General features: G+C 38.6%; 1 protein-coding gene across 3 annotated transcripts in view; it reads left to right on the forward strand.

The window, feature by feature from the left end:
* Tbck (TBC1 domain containing kinase) overlaps positions 1-26,895 on the forward strand; it is a 169,716-nt gene that overhangs the window by 107,766 nt on the left and 35,055 nt on the right. For all 3 annotated transcript variants that reach the window (XR_008216275.1, XM_052730057.1, XM_052730056.1), the window contains exon 24: positions 23,528-23,703. Coding sequence is in view for 2 of the 3 variants with exons in the window: in XM_052730057.1 (XP_052586017.1) it covers positions 23,528-23,703 (176 nt within the window). In the remaining variant the exon portion in view is untranslated. The remainder of the gene's footprint in view (positions 1-23,527; positions 23,704-26,895) is intronic.

The following is a 26,895-nucleotide window of genomic DNA, read 5'->3' on the forward strand; positions in this document are numbered from 1 at the left end:
AGGAGCTGTGCAGTGGAATAGAGCAGCTCATACAATGAGCCAGGAAGCAGGGTGGGGGATATGGAAAGAGGTCAGGCAAGACCCAGTCCAGAGACACCGCCCTAGGGCCTTACTTCCTCCACCTTGACCCTGCCTGCCGCTCTCAGGACCTCTCAACAATGGCAGCATGTTAGAATCCACCAGTGCTTTAATACATTCCTTAATTCAGGAAGCTCTTGATGTACTCATATCTGTAAATGTCACAAACACACCAAGCAGTGTGCTTCACCCTCTTCTGTGCATTTCTTAGTCCAGGCACATAGGCAAGATTATCACATCGCAACACCTAGGTGTAGCAAAGTCATTTTACAAATAATGTACAAAGTATCCACTCAGTGCATGATATAGAGCAGGAATCTAAACTAGTAACAATTATTTTTACATACTTGGTAATTAAGGAATAAAAAGTTCAGCACTGTAAACTATATAGAACTTAATGACAATAATCTTCTGAATCTAAATAATTTGTATGATGGGGTGATGTTCTGGAGTTCCATCTCCTTCGCTGGGTCAGCAGCAGCACCGTCACTTTACATTCAGAACGCACCAACAGTAAGGCAGGGGAAGAGTTGGAGGCTGCCTTTCAAGAGAAGGAATCTTTCTGGCAGTTTTACTCTAGTAATTTCAGTTTAAAATTTCACTTTGACCTTTACTTCTTAGTTTTAATACCGTTTTGATTTTCAAGCCACTAAAGAATTGCCAAAAGAATTATTTCATCTCCTGCCAAGATCTCTCCCATCCAGTTTTATCCTTAAAATAGCAAAGGGAAAAAAAAGCCTGCTTGAGAATTTGGTTCATAGTTCACTAATTGAAGAAAACAGTGAGTAAAGGTATGAACTTTTGACGAATAGGATGAAAAAACAAACAGATTTTCATTTTGGGGTGGGGAGGTGTGAATGCAGAAATCGGAGATTAACTCAGAGATCAATGTTGTATGTTGCCCCATCTTATTTTTGAGACAGAATCTTTTGGTGGGGCCTGGAGTTCACCAGGTTTAAGCCAAGCTAGCTGGCCAGATGTCCTCCTATGTCCACATCTCCAGTGCAGGGGTCACAGGTGCTCAGCCTGGGCCCAGCTCCTGAAGTACAAGTGATGGATCGAGCCATCCTTTGGTGTGTAGAGACTAAGCATTTGCCAATGGCGCTCTCCCAGCCACAAGGTTGAAATGGATTTTTTTTTTAACTGAATGTGCTTTTTAGGAAAAGATGGTGGTTAACTTTAGATATTTTTGTATCTCTTTGACAAATTTGAGCAGCATATAAATTTGTTTATGAATAGTATAACTTAATTATGTACAATCTGTGAAAAAGCAAGAATTATTGTCCTTTTTCACAATAACCCAATTAAGAACACATATAGTAGCCCAAGATTAAAAACTAAGTTTATTTTATTCACATAATGGTAACTATTTGTATATAGTATTGTCATGAGTAAAATAGACCATTCACTGAATGATCTTCAACTTTGTAAGGAATACTTAATGTGTTAACTAAATGAGTTTAGGGTCTTTAAAACATTTTTATACTGTATGATGGAATAGCTTCTAAAAGTCAAATATAAACACTAGTGTATAAAATTTAATTTCAATAAACTATGTAATTTGAACAATTAAAAATAGTCTCATAGGACTTTATAGTTTGCAAGTATTCAAGTATATTTTCTTCCTCTAAACTAATCTCTAAAGTGTTTTTATCCCCCATTTGAGAGTTGAAACAAGCTAATTAATGCAGTATAACTTACAAATGGCTATTTTATCAGTAGTGAAAAATGTTTTGTACCCTTGATAATTCAAGTGTATACGTATTAATCCAGCTCATATAGTACTCTAAAGTCATGGCTTCTCAAGAGTTCACTATTTTCTTTTCAGTTTCACTGGGTGTACATTGATGTGTACAGTCACTTGTGTACTTCTAAATAAGATTGATGGTTCACAGTAAAGTGCACAGAAAAACAAAAATATGTCATTTTTTTTGGCTAACATAATATCAAGACTAAAATATTGACCTAAAGTCCAACTAAACATTATTTTGTTGGGCTATTCAAATCAGTAGGAGGACAGAGCATTTAGTTTTTCATCTATTCTCTTTACTGTGTATATTCTCTGTATATTCTAGCTATCAGCCCTTTGTCAAGTGAATAGTGGGAAATGTTTCCTCTCATTCTGTAGGCTGTCTTTACCCTGCTGCTCGGATTAGAGGTGTAAGTCACCATGCCTTCTTGGTGAGTTGACCCTTGATCCTTGGATGATGCACTTTTTGTCTCAGTATTAACTTGTTTATCCTAAAGTCTGCTTTGCAGAATGTGCGTATAGCTAGTCCTGCTTGCTTTGGGTTTCCATTTGCTTGGAATATTATTTTTCCCTCCTATCCATCTCTGTGTCTATAGAGCTGATGTAAATTTCTTGAGTGTGTGTCGTTGGGTTTAAAGGATATTTTTAAATATCTTCAACCAGTCTGAGTCTTTTAATTGAAGAATTCAGTCCATTTTCATTCCTTATTATTGATAGATAAGGGCTTACTCCCGTCTGTTATTATCTTTGTTTGAAATACTTTTTCTTCTTTTATTCCTTCCCTGTCCATCTTTGTGGTTTGATAGTGCTTGATTCTTTTCTTCTTTTTATGTAACTGTTCTTCTCATGGTTTTTATGTTCTTCCATGATGTACCTGTTTTACACTGATCTTAGCCAAAAGGCCAAGAAGTGATGGTACCTATCTCTCATTTATAGGCTTAAGTATCTTTTGTAAGACTGATCAGAAAGTTATAAATCTGTTTCATTTTTTTTTTTTAGAAAGGCTCTATTTCACCTTCGGTTCTGAAAGCTATCTCTACTGGGTGTAGTGTTCCTGATGACTGTTTTTCTTTTTCAGAACTGGAAATACAATTTTCTATTTCCTCCTGGAATACAGTTTTTGGTACAGTTTTTTTTTTTTTTTGGTTTTGTTTTTTCATTTTTCCTGGGAAATATACCTGTCTACTAGAGAAACTCTTGAATTGATTCGGTGCCTTTCTCTTACAAATTTTAGAGATTTTTTTTTCCTCTGAACTTTTTACAGTTTGAATATAACATGCCATGTGAAGATCTTTTCTGGTCTTTTCTATTTGGTGTTCTGAATGCCTCCTATATGTGGCTATCTTGTCTCTCCCAAAGTTGGGAGAATGTTCTCCTCTGATTTCATTAAATAGTTTTCCTTTGCCATAAACTTCTTTCTCTTTACTTCTCTATTCTAAAACTGTGGAGACTTGTTTGTTTGATGGTGTCATAAAGGTCTTGACTACATTCTTTATTCTTCGTTTGTCTGGGGGTGAGAGGTATCTGGGCTGTTTCAGGAGACCCGGCTTCAGTGCAGATATTCTTTTTTCTTTTTTCTTTTTTTTTTTTTTTTTGCATAATCTAGTCTATTACAAGGGCTTTTTACAATCTTAATTTTAGATGATGTAGCAGGAATCTTAAAAGTTCTTATTAATAAAATCAAACCTGAGCCAGGTATTGGGGTGAAGCTGGAAGATCAGAGATACAGAACAAGCCACAGCTACCTCACCTCGCCGGATCCTCAGCTGGTTTTGTTTCCTCAGACTGGAGGCCTCTGAGTCCTCATCCCAATGGCTCTCAGCTGAACTGCTACTCGAAAGCCTGAAGCTTAACCAGCCAAATGCTTAACCAGCCAAATGCTTCTAGTTCCTGGCCCTCACGCCTTATATATCTTTCTGCCTTCTACCAACCCTCCCTGGGATTAAAGGCTCGCTTTCTGGGATTAAAGGCGTGAGTCACCATGCTTGGCTGTATCCTTGAACACATGGATTTCTGCCTCTGGAATGCTAGGATTAAAGGCGTGTGCTACCACTGCCTATCCTCTATGTTTAATATTATGGCTGCTCTGTCTCTGACCCCAGATAAGTTTATTAGCATGCACAATATTTGAGGGAATATAATACCACAGATGATGTATTTATCTCTTCATTTCCAAGAATTTCAAAATCTCTGTCTCTTTGCTGAATTTCTAGTTCATATTTCAATTATCTTTCTAATTTCATTTTAATAGTTTATTTGTTTTCTCTTAGATTTCATTGAGCTTTTTAATAACCATTTAGAAATATTCTTTGTGGTGTATTTCATCTGTACAGGTATGAAATCTGTTACTAAAGAGTTTTTGCTGTATGCTTTTAGATACATGTTACCTTGAGTTTTCATATTTCTTATGCTCCTGCATTGAGATATTTTCTATCAGTGGGTCAGTCTGAATACAATTCTGGCTGTATTTCTAAATTGGCATCATAGTGTAGTTTCCCTATAGCTTCTCTGGCTATGGTTAATGACTCTGGATGCAGTGCAGATTGAGATCGAACCAGAAACCTACTATCCTATGAGCCACACAAAAATGGTGGCACTTGAAGTTCCAGGAGGGATGGTGCTGATAGCCATGGGCTGTGTGAGACTCACTATGTATTTACTCCTGCAGTGGGAATAGTGGGCCATATCCAATAACCCAAATTTCCTCAAGCCCTGTTGGTTCTTACCTGTGCTTCTAGCAAGGCCCTCTGACACTGCAGCCCCAGCAGTGGAGAAAGTCCTAAAGCACTTGCCCTTCAGCCAGACAGTGGCTTGGCTCCACATGCTGCAGCTAAAGAGTCATTGGTAGAAACCAAAGCCCTACCTCTGTGGCACTCATCCCCAGTCCTATCCTCAGTAGATTGTTGGATCAAGTATAGGGATAGGAGCTGTATAGATGAGCTGGCAAATGGAAACCATAGTGTTACTCTTTGCTGGCAGCAGCACTTGCCCAGGATCTTGTCTTGTATGATCTTGATTGGTATGAGCAAATTTCCATTTGCACCCAGGGTTGGTGTCACAGCTGGATCTAGGTTTGTTTGCCTTTCCCCTCCTTTAGCAAGCAGTGTTTGCTGCTCTAGGATAATGGTTGGATCTAGAGTTGCTCAAGGCCCTGCAAACCAGGTATCAGTAGAAACTACAGGATTACCGCTCCACCTTTTCTATAATAGCCACTGTAGCATGGCACAGTGAGGATGGGACAACAGGAAAACAACTGGGTACTTGGATTTGGTCCTACCGCTGGCATGAGTTCACAGGGAGCTAGTCAGAACCTTGGGCTCAGAACCCAGTACTCTAATCTGCTGTTTCTCAACAGTGATACTCCACTCCCCTTCTATGTCACAGTCGTTGTCCCCTACAGTGAGTGCAGCTCACCCATTGGCCTGGGTCAGAGTCCCTCATCTGGGCCAGAAAGGGTTCACAAGATGTCTGTGCATTTCCTGTAAGTCAGTGATGCATAATGGCTAAGGAATCCCAAAGATGGAGATATTTAGGGGTTTATGACCTCTAGATGAGTTCAAAATCAGACATTAACTCGTGTCTCAAGATGGCTCCAGACTGTAGCACCTTATGTGTTGAATGTATGATATATGAAATCCTTTTCCAAACCCAGGATACTACACAGATTTCATTTTTCTTACACACTGCAAGCTTGTGAAGATGGTAAAAATGTCTAGTAGCTAGGATTGCCAGTATCTGCACTGATAAAATATGACGGAATTCTCTTAGATTTCTCCTGCAAAGGGGATTCTGCCTGTCCCAGCTATGAGAGGTGTCAGGGTATTTTGTTTCTCTGTCTTTGGTGCTATCCTAAGTGTTTGAATCTTATGATCATCCATCCATTCTCCCTCTTGCTACTTTTCAGTGTTTAAAGTCTCTTACCTCAAATGCATCTGCACAGAGTGAGTGTAAGCACCACTGGTCCACAACATAGGATCCTCCTTCAAGAGAATACTTTTTAGGTCACAAGTCAGTTTCAGTGTGTTCTAAATAGTGTGAGTACTGATAATGACTTTTTCATATGAAGTTTTATTTAGAAACAGATTACTATTTTCGTTATAGAATATAATATTTAGTTTATACTGTGAAAAGGGGGAATAGCCAAATTTAAGAAAGCTAATATTTTCAGAACATGTATGATTGATATGTAGCTATTGCTTAGCAGTTCAAAGCTTCATTTAAACCAAAAAATAACCCAAATAGTAGTATTGAAGATTCAAGCACAGTATTTATTACCAAGTCCCTAACATAGAGAAGCTGCCATTTTAATATAAAAATGTTTATATTCTAAGTGTGTGGTTTTTAACATAAGCTCTATGTACTTCGTGACCTACAAGACTCTCTTTCTAAGCAATGAATGGTTCATTAAGCTTGTATATTATTCAGTGGAAACAGGAAAGCAATAAAACAAAAAATAAAACCACTTAACTCTTAGAAATAAGGAAAACTTTTTAAAGTAAAACTGGAAAATCCTTTCTTAATTTTATGAAAACAAGAAAAATCTAGCCTATATATGTGATGCATGTATGTTTAGGATTGTAATGTCTTCTTGGTGGATTTTTTTTCTTGATCAATGTCAACTAATCAACTTTATCTCTTTTGACAAGAATTAGTTTTAATTATTTTGTCAGATATTAGAATAACAATGTCTTCTCATTTCTTCACTTGGAATACCTGTTTTCATTATTTCACTAACATACATTTCTCAGAGGTAACCAAAAGTAGGATTCTAATGCAGTCTACAGTCTGCTTCTTTTTGTAGGTTAACTGAGACTAATGATATTCAGAGTAATTATTGAAATGTGTGTATTGCTCCCTTTGGGGTTGGTTTTTTGTTTTGTTTTGTTTTTGTTTTAGTTTTGTAGCATTTGGGGCATTTTAGTTTTGTTTAATGAGTGTCATAGCATCATTTACTTTTTCCTCCTGCATTCTGTAGTCTCTTGGGTGTGTTTATCTTTCTCTCTGACTGCAATACTCCTCCCAGGGAAGTATCCTCTACAGGACTAGCTTGATGGTCATAAATTCCTATACTCTGCTTTTACATCAATTATGATAGTTTTGCTGGGTATGTTAGAGTGGATTGGCAATTTTGATCTTTCAAAGTTTGAAATACATCAGTCCAAGCCCTTGCTTTCATGGTTCAGATCTAAACATCTGCTGTTAATCTGATGGGCTTGTCTGTGGCTTGACTGTTCTTTCCTACAGTTTTCAGTATACAATGTTTGTTTAGTGCTTTAACTATAATATGATGCAAGGAGTTTCTTTCTGGTCCTGGCTGTCTTGTGTCTTATGTGCCTCTTGTATCTATTTCCTTCTATGATTTTACTAAAAATGTTTTCTATGACTTTTTCATGAAGTTCTCCTTCTTGTATGCCTGTAATATATAGGTTTTTGTCTTTTCCTGGAGTTTCAGGGTTCTTATGTAGTATAGTCATACATTTTTTTTTATTTTTTGGTTTTTTCAAGACAAGGTTTCTCTGTGTAGCTTTGCGCCTTTCCTGGTACTCGCTTTGGAGACCAGGCTGGCCTCGAACTCACAGAGATCCACCTGCCTCTGCCTCCCGAATGCTGGGATTAAAGGCGTGCACCACCACTGCCCAGCTGACATTTTTTTTCAAGTTTATGATGGATGTAGTCTGAATGATCAGTCCCTCTATTTTGTCTTCATCGCCTGATATTCTATCTTACACATGATCCATTCTATTGGGGGTGCTTTCCACTGATCGCTTTATTTGCTCTATTATGTTTTTCATTTTCATCATCATCTTAGCTTGGGCTTAGACTGGAATACCGGTCTACTCCCAGCTGCCATGTCAAGTGTGTTGCTGATTGGTCAATAAATAAATCACTGATTGGCCAGTGGCCAGGCAGGAAGTATAGGCGGGACAAGGAGGAGAATAAAGCTAGGAAATGGAAGGCTGAATCAGAGACACTGCCAGCCGCCACGATGACAAGCAGCATGTGAAGATGCCGGTAAGCCACAAACCACGTGGCAAGGTATAGGTTAATAGAAATGGATTAATTTAAGCTGTAAGAAAAGTTAGCAAGAAGCCTGCCACGGCCATACAGTTTGTAACCAATATAAGTCTTTGTGTTTACTTGGTCGGGTCTGAGTGGCTGTGGGACTGGCAGGTGAGAGAGATTTGTCCTGATGGTGACTGTGGGCCAGGCAGGAAAACTCTAGCTACAGGCTTTCTTCAATATTTCTATCTCTTTATTAAATTATATTTTCATATTGTGGATTCACTTCACTATTTTCTTCAGCTGTTTATATTCTCTTGCAAAATATTGGAGTCCTCAGAATGCATAATTATTCTTTTGACTTCATCTAGAATTTTGTGTAAGCTATTTTGATCAGTGTTCATTACTATGTGGTTAATAGCTTTGGAGGAGACAAGTATTCTTGGTTTTCATGTCACTTGTGATTTTGCTCTGGGATGTGGATTATATCATTGCTTAAGATTTTCACTATTATTTTTGTTCTTTTAATTCAGATTGTCTTCTTTCAGTGGATGTGTTTTTAGCATCCAAGAGAGACTGGGTCCTAGTTAGTACAGTTGTGGTGACATTTTCATTTGGTAGACCAGTATTCCAGTCCACATGCCCTGTCTCCAGCCTGTCCATGTGGGGTGGGTGCTTCTTTCTCAGCAGCAGTCACTACCCAGTAGTTAACCCACTCTAACTAAGCAAAGTAGCAGGTTACTGGAAAACAGACACTTGCTAAGTACAGGTTAGTTTAGGAAGTAAAGACCCCAGACACTTGCTAAGTACAGGTTAGTTTAGGAAGTAAAGACCCCACTGGTACCATCTGTGTTAATATGTTAGTATGAGGGAAAGGAAAGGAAAGGGTGAACAATCACAGTGAGTCTAGTGATAAGTGTTGGGTTGTTAGATGGGAAGTGGGGGAGAGACACTCATAGGAGTGGGAATAATTGAGGCAGAAGAAAAAGTGGGTGGATGTGTGGGAGCTCCGAATAGCATTAGACTTTTAAAGAAAGGTAGAGTTATGTGCCCAGATATTGTAAACCAGGTCAGTCTCTGGGCTCTGGGAAATGTGACTGTACGAGGAATGGATATGAGAAAGAGAAAGGAAAGAGAGAAGAGAGAGAATCATTGAAAAGGAACTAACAGTAGGGGATAGTGTTGGCCTCCTCCTATGCCTCACCGTACTATATAGATAAGACTTAGCTGTGGAGAGAGGGGCAGCTGGGTGGAGACAGAAGGTAATGGACTCTGGGCAGATGAGGAATGGCTGTCATGGGGAAGGAGAGCTGGACAGAAATGTTAAGGAAATGAGATCCCTGGCCTGAATGCCAGTTTTGTCTCTTCGTGGACCCACTGCTTTTTCTCTGGGGTCCTGATCTAGCTGTGCTCCATATGCCTTTAAAGGACGCTCTTCCTCCTCTGGGGCCCCCAGCTTTCTTTGCATGTGGCGTTTTCTTGACTCTGTTCTGTGGGCTGTGGATAACCAAGGCCAACTCTGCCCCATTGCCGTTGATGAGGCCCCACATGGTCACCAATGGTTGGCTGTGTGGTGCCCAAAGCACACTGATGGATAAGTTTGTGTTTAGTTCCTGCCTCTTCTTGTTGGGACACTGATAGAGGCCCTCACCACAGTTGCTAGGAACCCCTTCTTTGAAGTCCCCACTAGCACCCGTTTGGTAAATCTCTTGGGGTAGGAGTCTTTGAGTCCAGTTTGCCTGGAGAGAAAGTGGATGTCCAGTTGTAGAGGAGCCTTGTTGATCAGTAGAGCTTGGACCTGGAAAAGCAGCTGATGGACTGGTAAAATATTCGTGTTCTGTTTATTTCTTCAACTGTTATCCACTGCTTCTTCCAATGTGGCTCCTCATCCACCATCTTCCAATGGCTTTTGTTTTGTTTTAAGGAGGAATATTCTTTTTCTTTTCTCTCTCTCATCATTAAGGTGAATTTGGGCTAATTTTTATTTAGCGGATATTTATTGAGCACATGCTAAGTACTTGATTCATTTTACATTCATGTGGTCTGTATCTGTTCCAAGTACCGTGGGAAATACATGGACATGAAAGAAGGTGGTTTGGGACATAGTGTCGGTGCAGACAGAGGAGAAAACCTGCAGTACCTGCCATGCCTCCTTCACAGCTGTGTTCTTCATTTCCTCAACCCAGTTGTTATTTAAACTGAGCTCCTCAAGTCGAGAGTTAGCAAGATTTTTATCATTTTATATAAACTTCCTTTCTCTAGTATCAGTTCCAGATTTGGGATATCACTTAATTCAGCACACCAGAAAACTATTTTGGCAGATGGAAATAATGTATCAGGAAGGGGTAAAAATAAAAACATGTATTAGATTTTAAGTTGAACTAAAAGTTATCGCAAATCCTTTGTGAAATGAGACAAGTTTAAGTAAATATTGTAACCAAATAACTGAAGACTGAGCCTCTCTTTCTAGGTCAAGGAACTGTAAATTAGTGGTGTTTGTTCATCATTGCTTTTCCCAGTGACCCTTCACAGACTTCTCATTGTAATAGAGCTAATGGTTTCCCTGCATCCATCTAAAACTTAGAAATCATACTCGGTATTTTGTCACTATCTTTTTAAGCATTTGCTTTTATCCTTTTGTAAAATTATCTTGGAGAAATCAGAATTTGTAATGGCATACCAAGTGTTTCCTCTCTCAGTTATAGAAACCCTTGAGTGTTATCATTCTGATTCATCACAATGTAAACACCACCCTCTGCTTTCAAGTATATGCTGAATAGAGCTGTGTCCTGTAAATGCCACGAGTGATGAGCATAGAAAATATGCCCATGGTCAGGAGAATTATAGAATAAATCATGTTGATGAAGGTTGGTAGGGGCAGATAGAAGCAGAGTTAGGATAGAGTTCTTGATAGAAAGCAAAGGAAAATATGAATTCTTTTTGCTGAAAGTAACAGTTGACATGATCTAGGGTAGAATATCCCAAGTAAGGTTGGTCCAGACTGGCAGCTGAGCTGATGGGAGACAGTGGCACGTTTCTCCACAGGCAGCAGGGCTCTCACAGAGTCTAATTAGCATATCCACATGAGGCTGCTAGGAAGGCTGCAGTGGTGACAGTTTTCCTGTGCAGCCTGATTTAATTCAGTATCGATTTGACACAGATCCTCTAGCAATGTTTTTCCAGCATCGAGTCTACAGAATACATTTTCTTCATGGAGAGTGATGGGCACAGCAGCCTGACTCCAGCTAGCTAATGAATATCTGGGGGCTTGCACAGAGGTGTTCCTTACACAACCTCAAAGTTCAGGGATGTCATTTCATGAATCACTGGCATTCTGTGACATTTAAAGAGAAATGGATCCTGGCACAATCCTACAGACAGTGCAGCAACAAGAGACACAGTTATACACAGGATCCAGGAAGTTTAATGATTTTCAAATTTCAGGCCATAAGTGGCCCATTTATTCAGGCCCCCTCAGCACTTCCTATAAGATATGCACAACAAATAAACAACTTCTGTGACATGAGTTCACAAGTCACATTTAAATCTATGTGTAAAATTTTAAATATAATTTTTTAGCCTGTTTTGTCCATATACGAACACAGACTAAGACCATAATGAGAAGTGAAACCAGAGCTTTATCTATAGCTTTCATACCTGTGAGAGAACTCCTGCTGAGAGAGCTTTCTTTTTCTTTCCTGCCCAAATAAATAAAGTTCACCCGGCTGTGCTGTGTGTGAGTGTGTGTGTGTGTGTGTGTAGTGTAGTGTATGTGTGTGGTGTATGTCTATGTGGTGTGTGTGCCGTGTGGTGTGTGTGTGTGTGTGTGTGTGGTGTATGTATGTGTGTGTGTAGTATAGTGTAGTGTATGTGTGTGGTGTATGTCTATGTGGTGTGTGTGCCGTGTGTGGTGCGTGTGTGTGTGTGTGTGTATGTGGTGTATATGTGTATGTGTGGTGTGTGTGGTGTGTGTGTGCCTAAGTGACTGACGAGTTATGGTTCAGAATTCCTACAGGAATCAAACAAAATGAGCACTTAGCAAGGGAGAACCACTTAGAGCTAACAAGCTTAACCACTCAACTTTCTTATTTATCAAATGGATAGTTTACTATGAAGAGGTTTATTTTCTTGGACAAGCTAAATTACTGTTGTTGATTCTAAATATCCCTTTATGACAGACTAGATTCATACACATATTTGTGTTATTTTTCAATTACATCATCTTTTCTAGTTCCCTTTCCCATGCCAAGAATTTATTAAAATCGTAATTATGCCCAATATGTGATGCCTCAACTGAAATAAATTTACTGATAGGAAAATAAAGTATGTCTTTTTGGCAGCATTCTTTTTAATTGTAGCATTTTAGGGTTTTAAAACTTTTCCATTGCATGTATTTGTTTTGTGTCTGTGTGAGTGTATATATGTGAACACACACATGCCACAGTGCACATGTTGAGATCAGAGGACAACTTGAAAGAGTTGATTACAGGTCCCAGGTATCATGGGTAGCCAGGCTTGGCAACAACTATCTTTATCCACTAATCATATCACCAGGCTGCCTATGCCTGTATCTTGAGATGTTCAGACAGAGTTTCAGATTTTAACTTTACATCTACGTGAACATGTTCAGTTTCCCCCACACAATTCATTGAAGAAGCTTTTCTCCAATGTACATTTTTGGCTGTTTTGTCAAAAAACTAGGTGGCTGTAGTTATGTGGACTTCCATCTCAGGCCTCTGTTCTGTTTCACTAGTGTGTGTATCTGGTTTGTGCCATTACTGTGCTGGTTTTGTCATTTGTTTGGGGGATAGGAGGAAAGGGTCTATTTTTCCTACAGTTCCACATCACACTCCATCATAAAATGGACTCAAGGCAGGAGTCCGGAGGCAGGAGCTTAATTTAGAAGCCATGGAGGAGTGCTGCTTACTGGCTTGTTCCCTATGGCTTGCTCTGCTTGATTTCATATAGAACCCAGGTTTGTCATATATGGCCTTTATTGTGTTGAGTATGTTCTCTTAATCCCTAGTTTCTCCAGGGTCTTAATCATAAATGTTGGATTTTGTCAAATGCCTTTTCTGCATCTGCTGATATAGGTAGGTCATCATGTGATTTCTGCCTTGCCTTGTTCATTTTAACCAATGAATAGTGTCTGCTTTTAAAGTAGAGTAGCTATTTTATTTCTATAAGTAAAATATGAACACACTTAAATATCTCATAATTTGGCAAAAATTAACTTTTTAAATTAATGAGATATATGTATCACTATCTGGTCTATATAGCGAGATCCAAGACAGGCACCAAAACTACACAGAGAAACCCTATCTCAAAAAACCAAAAAAAAAAAAAAAATGTATGTTTACATTTTATAGACAATATAGTAAATAAATATTTACTTCATTACAAAAAATAATGACCTGTACTTTTAGTAAATATTTTTTTTGACTTGGGTTGTGTGTTATTACATTTTAAGCTGTATTAAAACAAAAGGGGCTATGAAGATCTTTAGTTCAACAGCTTGAACATTGACTATCTAAACTAAGTACTGATTTAATTCACTCATTACATTATAGCTGACAATTTTAATTAGTTAGAATTTCTGTTCTGTTTGATAGACTTTTACATATGAAATAGTTTATTGAGTTTTCTCTTTATTGGGGCAGTGGTTATAGTGTGTTTATGCAGTACATTTTAGTAACTAAATACATGTATATAATGTATAGTAATGCAATCAGGGTAGTAAGAATTTCCATCCCTTCAAGCACTAATCATCTTCATATGTTGGAATTTCATACTCTTTTGGTCATTTTGAAATATATCATTGACTGTTTGAACCTACACTTACCCTTCTGTGTAATAGAGAACCCAGAACTAATTCTTCCTCCCCAGCTGTGGGTTAGTATCTCTTTACAGAACTTCTTTTGATTCACTTTCTCTAATGCCCTTCCAAGTGTCTAGTGACCAGAGCCCCATTCCATTTCTCTGTGACACTGACTTACCAGTTTACAGAAATGAGAACATGTGATGTCTGACTCTGCCTGACTTTCTTCACTTAGCATAGTAGAGCCAGTTCTATCCATGTTACCCAAATGATGGTTTCATTCTTCATGGCTCAGTCACGCTTTATGGTGTTTATATACACACTTTCTTTACTGACTCATCTACTCAGAACATTTAGATAGAGTCCATACATTAGCTCTTGTGAACAGCACTACAGTGAACATAGGAATGCATGTATCTATTTGACACAAAGATTTTGAATATATTCCCAGGGGTAAAATCACTGTATCATTATAGTACATCTATTTTCAGTTTTCTGAGGAATACTATATGGTATTCCATAATATCTGTACTAATTTACATTCCCACCACCCTTTCTCCATATCTATATTGTCATTTGCTATTTTTGCCTTTTTGGTAACAGCCTTTCTAATTGGGATCAGATGACATATATTAGTGGTTTATGTCATTGCCTTTTTTGAGGTAGATAGAGTCTCACTGTATAACCCAAGGTACTCTTGAACTCACACCCTGCCTGCCTACACCTCACCAGTGCTGAGAATACAGACATGTTCACCACTTTCTCAGCTTTTGATTTGCTTTTCACTGGACATTGTGAGACTGGGCATTTATTGTATAGACTATCTTTACTCTACTGGATATTGTTGGTGTCTTTGTTAAAAATTATTTGGCTATATAATTGTAAGTTAGTTTTGAATTTTTCCATTTTGTCCTTTTATATGTGTATACAGCATAATAGTATCATACTGTTTGGTTGCAATAGTTTTGTAATTTTGAAGTCAAATATTGTGATGCCTCCTTCTCCCACCTCTTAGATTTTTATAGCTTGTCTCGGTCCTTTCTGCTTCCATGTAAATATTAGGGCTGTTTCCTATTTCTGTGGGAAAAGTCATCAGTATTTTGATGAGAATTGCATTGAACAATAGAGTAGTATGGTCAGCTGAGCAACAGTAATTTTTCTAATCTATAAACATGGTACAACATGAACACTGGATGACTTTCTCTTTTTATCCTTTTCAATGGCTATCATTGGTGATTTCTAATTTTCATTTTACAGCTTCAGTTTCTTGCTTATTTGAAAATGTTTTATTTAATGTGTAACTATCATAAATGGGATTGTATTCCTGATACCTTTTTCAAAAAATGTACTGTTCATATATTTTAAAAGTACTGTTTTTAAAAAACAATTTTTCTGTCCAACTTCACTAACTTTTTTTTAAGATTTTATTTTATTATATATGCAGCATTCTGTATGCATGCCAGAAGAGGGCATCAGATCTCATTCTAGATGGTTTTGAGCCACCATATGGGTGCTGGGAATTGAACTCAGGACCCTTGGAAGAACAACCAGTGCTCTTAACCTCTAAGCCATCTCTCCAGCCCCCCAACTTCACTAACTTAATTCATCAATTCAAATAACTTTCTGACCAAGGATTTTGGTTTTTATTTATAGCATCTTGTCATCTTAAAACATGCATAAATTAACCTTATGCATTACAATTTAGATGACCTATATTCTTTCTTTTGATAATTGAGCTTTTAAAGACAGTTCTATCTTAAGAAAAATGAAAGTGAATATCTGTCTTTTAGGATCTTACAGGAATAGCTGTAGGGTTTTTCACCTTTAACCTTTAATGTTTTGAGGTACATTCTTTTTTATTACTAATTTCTTGGCAGTGTTATGCTTTGCTTTGCTTTGCTTTGTTTTGTTTTGTTTTAGAGACGGGGTCTCCATATGTAGCCCTGGTTGTCCTGAAACTCATCTTGTCCATCAGGCTGATGTCAAACTCAGAGATCCGCCTACCTCTGCCTCTTGAGGGCTGGGATTCTGGGATTCAAGGTGTGAACCATCAAGCTTCACTGACCATTTTTATTATCGAGGAATGCTCAGTTTTATCAAGTGCCTTTTCTGTATCTGCTGAGATGATCTTCCATTCTGAGGGATGTTGTATCATTAGTTGATTTGTGTATTTAGAACATTACTCCATCCCTGTGATGAATCACACTTGAGCTTGCTGTTTGATCTTTGTAAGGTGCTGCTGAATCTGGTGTGCTACTATTTTGTGGAGAACACTTGCACTTATAGTCATTAGGGGTATATATTTTTAGTTTTCTTTTTTTGTGGGACCTTGGTATGGTGCTGACACTCAGGTAGTGCTGGCTCCAGAAGAGTTTGGCAACGTTCCTCCCATTTCAATTAGAGAAGTTTAAGAGGATTTGGAATAAGTCATTTAAATATTTTGTATAATTCAGCAACAAAGCTATCATGTTCTTGAGGCTTTTTTCAGATGGAAGGTTTTAAATATTGTTTCACTGTTACAGTTCATTATTTGTATATATAGGTTTCCACTTCATTTCAATTCACTTTTGATAGCAGGTATTCAGAAACTTATCCATGTCTTCTAGGCATTCCACATTTTTGCTAATAATTTCTAATAGTGGTTTCTCATGGTTCCTTGCATTTCTGTGCTGTGAAAACCCTTGTTTTTGCCTCTGACCTTGAATCTTCCCTCTCTTTCCTGTTAATCTAGCAGGATGTTGAGATGTCTCATTTGTCTCTTCAGAAACCACAGCTCTTTCACTCAGGATGGTGGTCACTTGACATGGTGGTCAATCGGTATATTGTCACTTGGCATGGTGGTCACTTGGCATGATGGCACATGTCTGTAATCTCCCCACTTTGGAGATAGACAAGCCTTTCTGTACTAGCTTTAACCTTCAGACTGTAGAGTAGAACAGAAACTTTCCACATTCCCCACTGAGTGGGTTCTGAGGGTACCAAGGCTTGATTGGGCCCCTGGTAGCCAAATTACTATAGTTGCAGAATGCACCTGTGCTTTTCTCTGCTCTGAAATGACAGTTGTAGGTGAAGCTGGGACTTGGTGTTCGGAGCTCTGGTCTTGAGATGTGGAAGAGATCTTCCCTAATACCTGCAGGTCCACTGTTGGTAATACAAGATAGGATAGAAAGTGAATTAGGTACATTTTGGACTCACCAAAATAGGATAGAAAATGAAGTTTTCTCTGAATTTGTCAAATGCAAATGAACTAGACATTATTGCTTGTATGTATTGTATATAGTTTTTCTTATGTTAGTTACAACTTTTTATTTTATTTTTTATTAGACAAAAAAGGGAGAAATGTGGTGATATTTTATTTGTGCTTTAATAAAGCTTGCCTGGAGATCAGAAGAATAGGAATAGCCATTATAAGTAAACAAAGAAGTCAGGCAACAGTAGCACATGCCTTTAATCCTATCACTTGGCAGGCAGGAATCTGTCTGGATCTCTGTGAGTTCTAGGCCACACTGGAAAAAGAGCCAGATGCCTTAAATTCCAACACTAGTTAACCATGGAGGTCTGGAGGTCTGTACAGACAGACAGGAAATGACAGAGCTGGGCAGGAAGAGGAAGTGATGTAGCTGGACAGAGAGAGCAAATCAGATGGCAGAATAGCAAGGCATATAGGCATGGGTAGACAGGAAGTATCTTGTATTTGGAAGCTGCAGAGTTGGTGAGGTAAGGTTAGCTGTGGCTTTCCCTATTTCCCTGATCTCTCAAGTTTTCACCCCTATATCTGGCTCCATGTTTTTTTTTTTTAAATCTAATAAGACCATTTAGAAATTCATCTACAATCCAGTTCATATTGGACTTGGGCATGTAGTAAAGCATCCTCTTGGGCTGAAACTGCAAGATGCTGAGAGGGTCCAATGAAACATCCTCTGGCCCAAAGCTGCTGGTAAGGTCAGGCAAGGTGACATGAAGCAGTACCATTGTAGAAGATTCCTTCTTTGGAACAGAAAAGCCACTCAGACCAGCCAGCTCCTCAGACTGGACTTAAAGTCTCTGAAAACTGTAGACTTCTCTACTGGGGCCACAGGTCTGATGCTGAGTATGAGGGCTGCAATTTCCTGCGGACCCTAGCAGGAAGGGTCCCCACCAGGGAGGTGGTGGGGGTTATGGTTTGTGTTGTTTCTGACTCAGGGCTGTGGAGAGTTGCGCCGCTTCCCAGCTGGTTTCCAGTTCTCCCTCCCCCTCCTCAAAGTACAGACTCCCCCTCGTTCCACACCAAGCCCTCTGTTTTACCATCCTGGCTACACTTTGTCTAGTTTTTCTTCGAAAAATACTTTATTTGTTTATTCTCAATTTGTGATTCAGAGATTAAATGAATTGTAAAATTAGTTTACCTCTTAGGTTCTTTTATCTTCAATGAGAAAATATGAAACATAAGGGCCAATTTAGCTTTATTGAAAGGAAGCTTTCAGATATTCAGCTCATATTCCATAATATGCCTTTTTATGTTACAACTCAAGGTACAGCAACATGTTCTTTGGTTTTAGGGTGGGTGGGATATGTATAGCCTTGCTGAACTCATTAAAATCAAAATGCCTTCACATACTTGAAAGAAGTTAGGCATACAGCTAAATACATGATAGACTATGATGCTTCTGTACCCAGTGTCCTCGTGAGAATTGTTTAGCTTTTTTTTATAGTGAATTCAAATAAGCAATTAGTTGTTAAAAACAGCTGAGGATCCTTCCTCTGTTGTGTTCTCTGCTGAAACCTTGAGTTTCTTTCCACTTCAGATGTTCTGGTTATATGCAGCTATAAATGGTTGGCTGACTGATATTAAGTAAACATTGTGTCCTATTTCACTTTCCATTGCCGTAATAAACACAATGACCAAACGTGACATGAGGAAAACAGGGTTTATATCAGCTTACAGTTCATCATCAAGGGAAGTCAGCTTAAGCACTGGAGGCAGGAGCTAAAGCAGAGGCCGTGAAGGAATGCTGCTTACTGACTTGCTCCCCATGGCTTACTCAGTCTGCTTTCTTATACAACCAAGGACCACCAACCCAGGGGTAACACTCCCCACAATGGGATGAGCCCTTGCACATCTCTCTTTAATCAAGAGAATGCCCAGAGACTTGCCTACAGACCAATCTAACAGAGGCATTCTCAACTGAAGTTCCCTCTTCCAAGATGACAAAAAAGTAGCCGGCAAATGTTTCATCAGAAATTAATCATAAGAATAATGCAAGCCCTTTATTGACCTCACTCACCACCTTGTTCTTGGTGTGGGCATAAGAATGAATAGGCAGAACTGCAGAATTTCTCCACAAGAATATACCAAGGCTTCTAATCAGAGACTGTTATGACCATGTATTTGATAGTCTTTGGTTACATAGTGAGCAAAGTGATGAAAAATATTCTGAGTAGCAAGGAACAGCCTAACAAGTGTGTTGTTTTGCTAAGCACTTCAACGTGTAAGAAAAGAGTGAGAGAGATAACTAATGAGGTCAGGAAGTAGCACCTGGGAGGAGTCAGAAGCTCCGCCCTCAGGGGTTGAGTGGAGTCCTCCACCCTTTTGATCCTTTTCATTTCTGCTCAGGAAATGGATCAGGTTCTGGGTTTATTTGAAAAATCATTTCCAGAAACTCCTACACAAGTAAGCAAGGAAAAGTAGCCCCCACCCCACCCACAGTGTCACATTGCTGTAGATAGAGTTTTCCTGCCTGGCCCACAGTCAGGACAAATCTCTCTCACCTGCCAGTCCCACAGCCATTCAGACCCGACCAAGTAAACACAGAGACTTATATTGGTTACAAACTGTATGGCCGTGGCAGGCTTCTTGCTAACTGTTCTTATAGCTTAAATTAATCCATTTCCATTAATCTATACCTTGCCACATGGCTCGTGGCTTACCAGCATCTTCACATGCTGTTTCTCATCATGGTGGCTGGCAGTGTCTCTCTCACTCAGCCTTCCACTTCCCAGCTTTATTCTCCTCCTTGTCCCGCCTACACTTCCTGCCTAGCCAATGGCCAATCAGTGTTTTATTTATTGACTAATTAGCAACACATTTGCCATACAGAACATCCCACAGCACATTGCCCTTGTCTTTGCCTCAGAAATCACTGACACTAAAGTTGTTCATTTACTAAAACCTCCATCTCTTCCATCCTCACTGAAAACAACTTTAGCCGGGTAGGGTATCACCCAGAGCCTTGGTTTTAGATACTAAGTTTTCACCGCTCTGTTTGTGTGTGTCCTGCTTATGAGGAGGCCTGCCTGATCACCCTGAGTCTTTTTAAGCAAAACATCAAATAACGTAGAGTACTAAACAAGTTTCTCACTTTTGTTCAAGGAAGGAAGCAGGAATTTGGGAGTGTATTCCTGCTTATCAGAAATAAAGTCACAGAACACTAGAGTTAAAATAAATAATAGTGTCATTTAGTCTTTTTTTCTTCTATTATTCATGATAAAACTGAGGCCCAAAGGATGAAATATCCCCAAGCTGATACTGTAAGTCAAAGGGAAAATTACTGTCTTTGAAGAAATTTAGCTCGCACTCAGTTTTTATAGAGCACATCTGTGAAATTTTTAGCATGAAATCTTCAATCACTGAAAAGAATTCTGTCTCTCCTCTCTGTATTTCATACTCACGTACATTATCTCTCTTCTATTTAGGGGAACAAAGCCTCTCCAGTGTGACAAACGCATTCTGCAGCCTCCAGAGCAGAACAGCTATTTCAAACTCTGTTGCAGATGCTGTTTCTGAATCTTAGAAACAGTAACCTCTGTTCCTCTAAAAATAAGAAAGATAAACTTAAAAAGTGCTACTGAAGCACTATATAGATTTAAATGTAAAGAAAAAAATCTTTGTAGATGATGGGGCTTTTTAGAGTGATATTTTTTAAATGGCTTTTCTCTGAAAGTTTGAACATAATAGTTTATGTCTGTAGCTTTTGCAAAAGGCTGTCCTTCATACATGCACTTGAAATACTGAGTACTTTGGAGGCTACTTAGTAATACATGGAGAAAAATAAGAATTGATTGAATTTTTTCTAAAAACAACTTTATTTCTTCTAATACTAGAACATTTAAGGTTGTCCCAGCAGTTTAGAGCTATGACTGCCAAAAATCAATATTTTTGCCAGTTTTTGTTTGTTTTTAATTAGTTCACCTTTTCTTATGAATTTAGCTATAGTTCAATGTTGATACCTAATACGACCCTCCAGCTGTGACTTCTCACAAATTTCTATTTCCATCTCTAGCTATAGTCTTAATATTTTCAATGTGGTATACTCTGTGAAGCTCAGTTTCACATGTCTAAATCTGGATTTACCCTTTCTTATTACCCTGTCTGTAACTCTCTTTTCCCAAGCCTCATGTTTAAAACTTTAGGACTAAATGTGTTCATCATATTTCCCCCTGACTGTTTTCTTATGTTTCATCTCAGATGTCTTCCTTTACTTTTTCATTAATTCACCCAGTTTTCCTTGGTAGCTACTCTCTCTCAACTCTCTGGTAGCTGATGAGATGCAAATACCAAGTGTGCAGACTCATCTGAGAGAGCTCCTACTCTGTTCTGAGAACTCTGTGTCAGTGAGTCACAGCACTATCTAGGCTTGCTATCTCCTGGATATGGTGACATGCATCTGATCTCAGCACTTAAAAGGCTGAAACAGGAGGATCACAAGTTCAAGGTCAATCCAAGCAACATAGCGATAGCATATTACAAAATGAAGAAAAGGGCTGAGAAAGTACCTGGTCCATAAAGTGGCTGTTGTGCAAGTGTGAGGACCTAAACTCAATTCCCAGGATGCACATTAAAGAGCCAGGCATGGTGGTGTACCCTTGTCATTCCAGCTCTGAGCTGGTGGAAACCGATGGATTCCTTAGAACTCATAGCCAGCTAGCCTCACATACTCAGCTGTCTCCCGAACAGTGAAACTGTTTCAGAAAACAAGGTGAATGGCTCCTAAGGAGTGACACCCAAGGTTGGCCTCAGGATGCCACAATCACACACATGTACCCTCATGTGGACACACACCCGTACACAAATATGAACCCACATACACATTTACACCCATACATTCATGCACCCAAATGCATATACACACAAATTTAGCAAAGAGATAAAGAAAAGTTTTAATTTTTAAGAATTCAAATCTAAAAGTACCAAATAACAAATAATTCTGTGTTCTTAAGTTTCATGTACTGTTAAACAGAAAAAAACTTTCCTGGATAAAACTTGAGCTTGATATGAGTTTTTATCTATAGGTTCTTGGGCTGAAATGATGAATTAGTCAGCATGCAGAGCCGTTCTGTAGTTGTTCTAAATTCCTGTCCACTGGCTATAGCAAAGCCCTGTGAGCTGGAAACTCCAGTCACACTAGGAAAACACTGATGTATGTGCTATTGGTGTAGCAAAACAGAGGTGGTGCGGGGGGAGCTTTGTATAAATGTTATAATAAATACTAAAATTGCGTAGGAAACTAATAACTACTGGAAGGTGTATTTTATAATAATAACATTATTGTTCTCTTCTTAGAGAAGTGTAATTTAGCCTAAGAGCTTAGTTTATTTAACTCCTAAAATTAGTCTGCAGAGACAGTTGTGTATCGTACGAAAATTCTTTTGTACATCCAGAGAAGGCTGGGAAGTCATGATTTGTTGGTGACTCCTCTCCTGCTCTTAAGACCGTGCAGCAGTGCTCTCTCCTAATGACCTCCCTCATATTCGGTTAGGACCGTGCTGGACAGAACACTCCTATAGAATACTCTTCCCCAGCCCGCAAAGAACCTTCACTCAGACTAAGTGAACGTCCTTCCACTCAAAATGTCACGTTCATCACTAAGTATCTGCAGGCAGAGTTAGGCCAATCCGAGCTCTTGAGTTCATCTCCAAAGATGTACACAGCTCATACGGAGACCTCGAGAAACACCTGCAAACATTGCAGTCTAACAAAAAAAGACAGGGAGACTCTGGTGTGTTGCTGCTGATAATTTCAAAATGTTGAAGTAGCTTTAATATCTAATATTAAAAAATTGGCATTCTTAATGCCTATTTTTATTAAAAGTCATAGACCCAAAAAGCTTAGCAGTTTTCATTTCTGTTTAAAAGTTAATAAAGGAAGTAAATAAGTGTTTACCATTACAGAATTGGGGACCCAGTCAGAGGAACTCTCGAGATGAAAGCTGACATCAAACTCCACTTGAACACATTTTTTTTCAAAAGAAATTTGTCTAATGAATGATTTATGTGATGTATTTCTTTTCCTAGAAATGCTAAATTGCAGATTCCAAGTAGAATCAAAGAATGAAACTAAGAAAATGAGATAATAATTAGGCCCAATTTTGATAATGATTAAGCATATAAATATATAATTTCTTTTTGGATCTCTATACTTTTAATCAAGTAAATTCTGAAAAATTTGTTTTGTTGTTATTTGTTTGTTTATTGTTTTACTGGGAATGGAACCTAGGGCCTCATCCATTCAGGGCAAACGCTTTTCCACTGGGGTACATTCCCAACCCTTGAAAGCTCATAAATTCTCAAGTTATATCACATAAGTTTTCAAAAGCAATACTGATACTCTATTAATTTTTTGTTAGGTTGGATTTATTGCACTGCTTATTGTGGGAGCAGGGAGGGAATAATTCTTCTCTCTACTAAATAACACAGAGAATGGCTGCTAATATCAATTAGCCATGTACCATATAATGGGGATAAAGGTGAGGCCAGTGTCCTAGTTTGACAGTCTGATGTCTTTTTAGTAGGGAGCCTATAGATTGCCAAAATGAGTTTGAGTCCTCTTCTCCTTGGGCTATACTGATGGTATGAAATGCCTATAAAATTGTCAATATTTTTGTTCCTTGTACTTTTTTTTTCAGTCAAGAGAATCCATCACTTTAAATGACCTAAAATCAGAAGTATCACCCCGGATTTCAGCAGAGGACTTGATTGATTTGTGTGAGCTCACAGTGACAGGCCACTTCAAGACCCCCACCAAGAAAACCAAGTCTAGTAAGCCGAAACTCCTGGTGGTCGACATCCGAAACAGTGAAGAGTATCCTTGCCTAGTGGTTTGGAAGGGTGGATTTGCTCTACTCCTGTTTCTTCTTCTCCTCATGCAGGGTGTGTGGTGAGAGCAGTGGACATTTCTGGGATGCCTGTGGACTTGAATAGCTGAGTAACTCTGAAACCGCATGCAATGGCCTTGCACATTAATAGACCAAAGTTATGAAGATGTACGTGCACGCACATGCGAGTTTGTGTGTGTGTGTGTGTGTGTGTGTGTGTGTGTGTGTGTGTGTGTGTGTGTGTGTCTGTTTCTCTGATATACATTGTGGTTCTAGATATCATTTGAATTCTTCTTTTAAAAAGCAAAGCTTAAGACTGACGTCTTAAGAAGCTCTCTACCACTGATCTACATATGTAGCCCGCACACTTTTTCTTTTAATATTTATTTGTTTTCCTTTTGTGTATATGAGTGTTTAGGTTAGAATTTGAGCAAAGACAAAGTGTGGTGTGTGTGTGTGTGTGTGTGTGTGTGTGTGTGTGTGTGTGTGTGTGTATTATATTTTGTCTACCTCAGAACCAGAGGGGCCAGATCTCAACATTGAACTCATATTTACTAAATTGGCAAAAGCGTTGGCTTAGAGAGAACATGTGCTTAAATGGAATACAACATGTTTTTTAGAAAGATTTTGCTATTAAATATTACTTACTCTGTGATTTTATTTGGCATTAGGATATAAGCCACTATGAGTAGGAACCATTCACCTTTCTCCATATGTTTTCATCTCGTCAGAATCCCATGATACATACATTGATTATTCCCCAGTGTCTAGATAAATGGCTATCTTACCTTCTTATAAAAAAAATGCTGGGGAGCAAAGCCAGGACAGTGACTGTCCTATGGTGCTCTCTACCACTGATCTATGTATGTAACCCTCATACTTTTAAATATTTATTTTCATTCTGTGTATATGAACATTTTGCCCAAATATATATATGTAAGTAGAACTGGAGTTACAGACACTTGTGAGCTGCCATGTAGGATCAGGGAACCGAACCTGGGTCTACTGGAAGAGTACTCAAGATCTTAACTTTTGAGGCATCTCTCCAGCCCCATACTTTTTTCTTAACAGAGCAATCCCTTCTTAAACAGAAATTTTCTTTTAAAAAAAGTGTATGAAATATAAATGAGGAATTTTATAACTTTAAATTTTCACAGTTATAGCATGTAGGTATAAAATCAATAAATTAGGAACAGCCTACTGATAAAGGCTTACATGCCAAAATCTGCATATTTTCATGTGTATATTTTCAGTCTCATTTTTTAAATGAAACTCAGACCATGCTTTCCCAGAATTTAAAAAGCAGTATGAAAAATCCTAGGTGACTTACAGTACAATTTGAACTCACAATTTCAAACGTAACTTAGTTTATTGTTTTATTTCATTTTTTTTTTAAACAGACTCTCACTTGACTATCCTGGAACTCACTGTGTAGACCAGGCTAGCCTTGACTCACAGAGATCTGCCTTCCTCCTGAGTGCTGGGAGAAAAAGTATGTGGTACCACACCTGGCCCATAACTCAGTATTTTTTCAAAATGTTCCTTTTTATTTTCTCCAAGCTATAGAAACCCTGAGTTAAGAGAAAGTAAAAACATGATGTGCCTAGTTTTTAAGGCTTCTGAGTTATGGTAAACTCCTTAGGAGAGTGAGTGTGTTGATTCTCAAACAAGGAGTAAATTCCAGTTGACTAGCTGTGGTCCCCTTTTTCAGAAGTTCTGATCTGATGCTTCAAGAATTTGAAATCATTTTTACTCTTTTTTAACACTTTATTTTGTATTTTGACTGGGGCTTTAATTAAAATCATTGTCTCTTAAACCAACAGAAAGGCTGGGTACGTGGCTTAGTAAAATGCTTAGTACACAAGCCTGAGGATGAGTTTGGATCTTGGAACCAGATAAAAGCTAAGAGTGTGGCTGTGTCTGTAATCTCAGCACTGGGGCACAGGGACAGAGGGACTCGGAAGCTTCCCGTCAGACAGACCACCAGACCAGTGAACTCCAGCTTCTCCAAAGACCCTTTCTCAAAAATAATGTGGAGACTAATGGAAGACACTCAATGTCAACCTCTGGTCTACACACACACACACACACACACACTAAAAATGTGTTACATTATGGCACCAATTTTCAAAACTATCATTTGTTTGTATGCCCACAGAAACCAGAGATACTGGATTTCTTAGATCTGGAGTTAAAAGCAGTTGTGAACTGCACAGTGTGGATTCTGGGAACCAAACTCAGGTTTTCTGAAAGAGCAGTGTGGGCTCTTAACTGCTGAGCCATCTCTCTCCCGCTTCTGAATTATTTTTAATACCTTTTTGAAAGATTGCTTTAAAACAAACATTTTGTTTTGTTTTTAATGGAACAGGGTCTGACCGTATAGCCACATTCCTTCAAACCCTGGCTGCTACCTTCAGAACCATATGTATACAGGGCCTAGTCCCCAGCAGAACAACTCTGCCTCTGTGGATTCCTTTAAACAAATGCAGCCCCCAAAATCAAGGAAGACTATTTGAAGTGCTGAAATGTAAAAATATACTCTGAAAAAAGAGGATTATTAGAAAAGCCCTTTCTTTTTATGACTTAATTGGTAAGACTTAACCCATTCAGACATCAGTTTTTCCTTAAAGCTGCTAAAGTGTTGGTGCTTTTTTGTTTTCCGTCTTTATCACGTTCTCATGTATTTCTTTATGGATGTGCACGTGGAGGTCAGAGGACAGCTTGTAGAGCTGGCTTTCTTCTTCCACCATATGGGTCCTGGGATCGAACCCCGGTCCTCTGCTTGGTGGCAGGAGCTTTTACTCACTGAACCATCCAAGCAGCCCAGTGGTGATGATTTAAAACTTAAAGCCATGGGCTAGGATCTGATACCACTTCTGGCCTCCCTGAGTACCAGACATGCATGTAGTATGCATATATAATACAAGCAAAACATGGATACACTTAAATAATAAAACTTACAACTGTGAAATCCTTACAGTACCTGGGAAGTATTATGGTAGGGTCACTCAGTATTCATCAAGGTAAAACTTTACAATTAATTTAGGTCTGCTATCACTCTACAAATCATTTTGAGACATGACTAAATGTTTCATTAGTGTACTGTAGCAGGAATCTTAAAAGTTATTATTAAATAACTTAAAAATCTTATTAATAAAATCAAACCCGGGGCCAGGTAT

Source organism: Peromyscus californicus, unplaced genomic scaffold (assembly GCF_007827085.1).
Source record: "Peromyscus californicus insignis strain IS unplaced genomic scaffold, ASM782708v3 Scaffold_9__1_contigs__length_137607984, whole genome shotgun sequence".
Taxonomy (NCBI): Eukaryota; Metazoa; Chordata; class Mammalia; order Rodentia; family Cricetidae; genus Peromyscus; species Peromyscus californicus.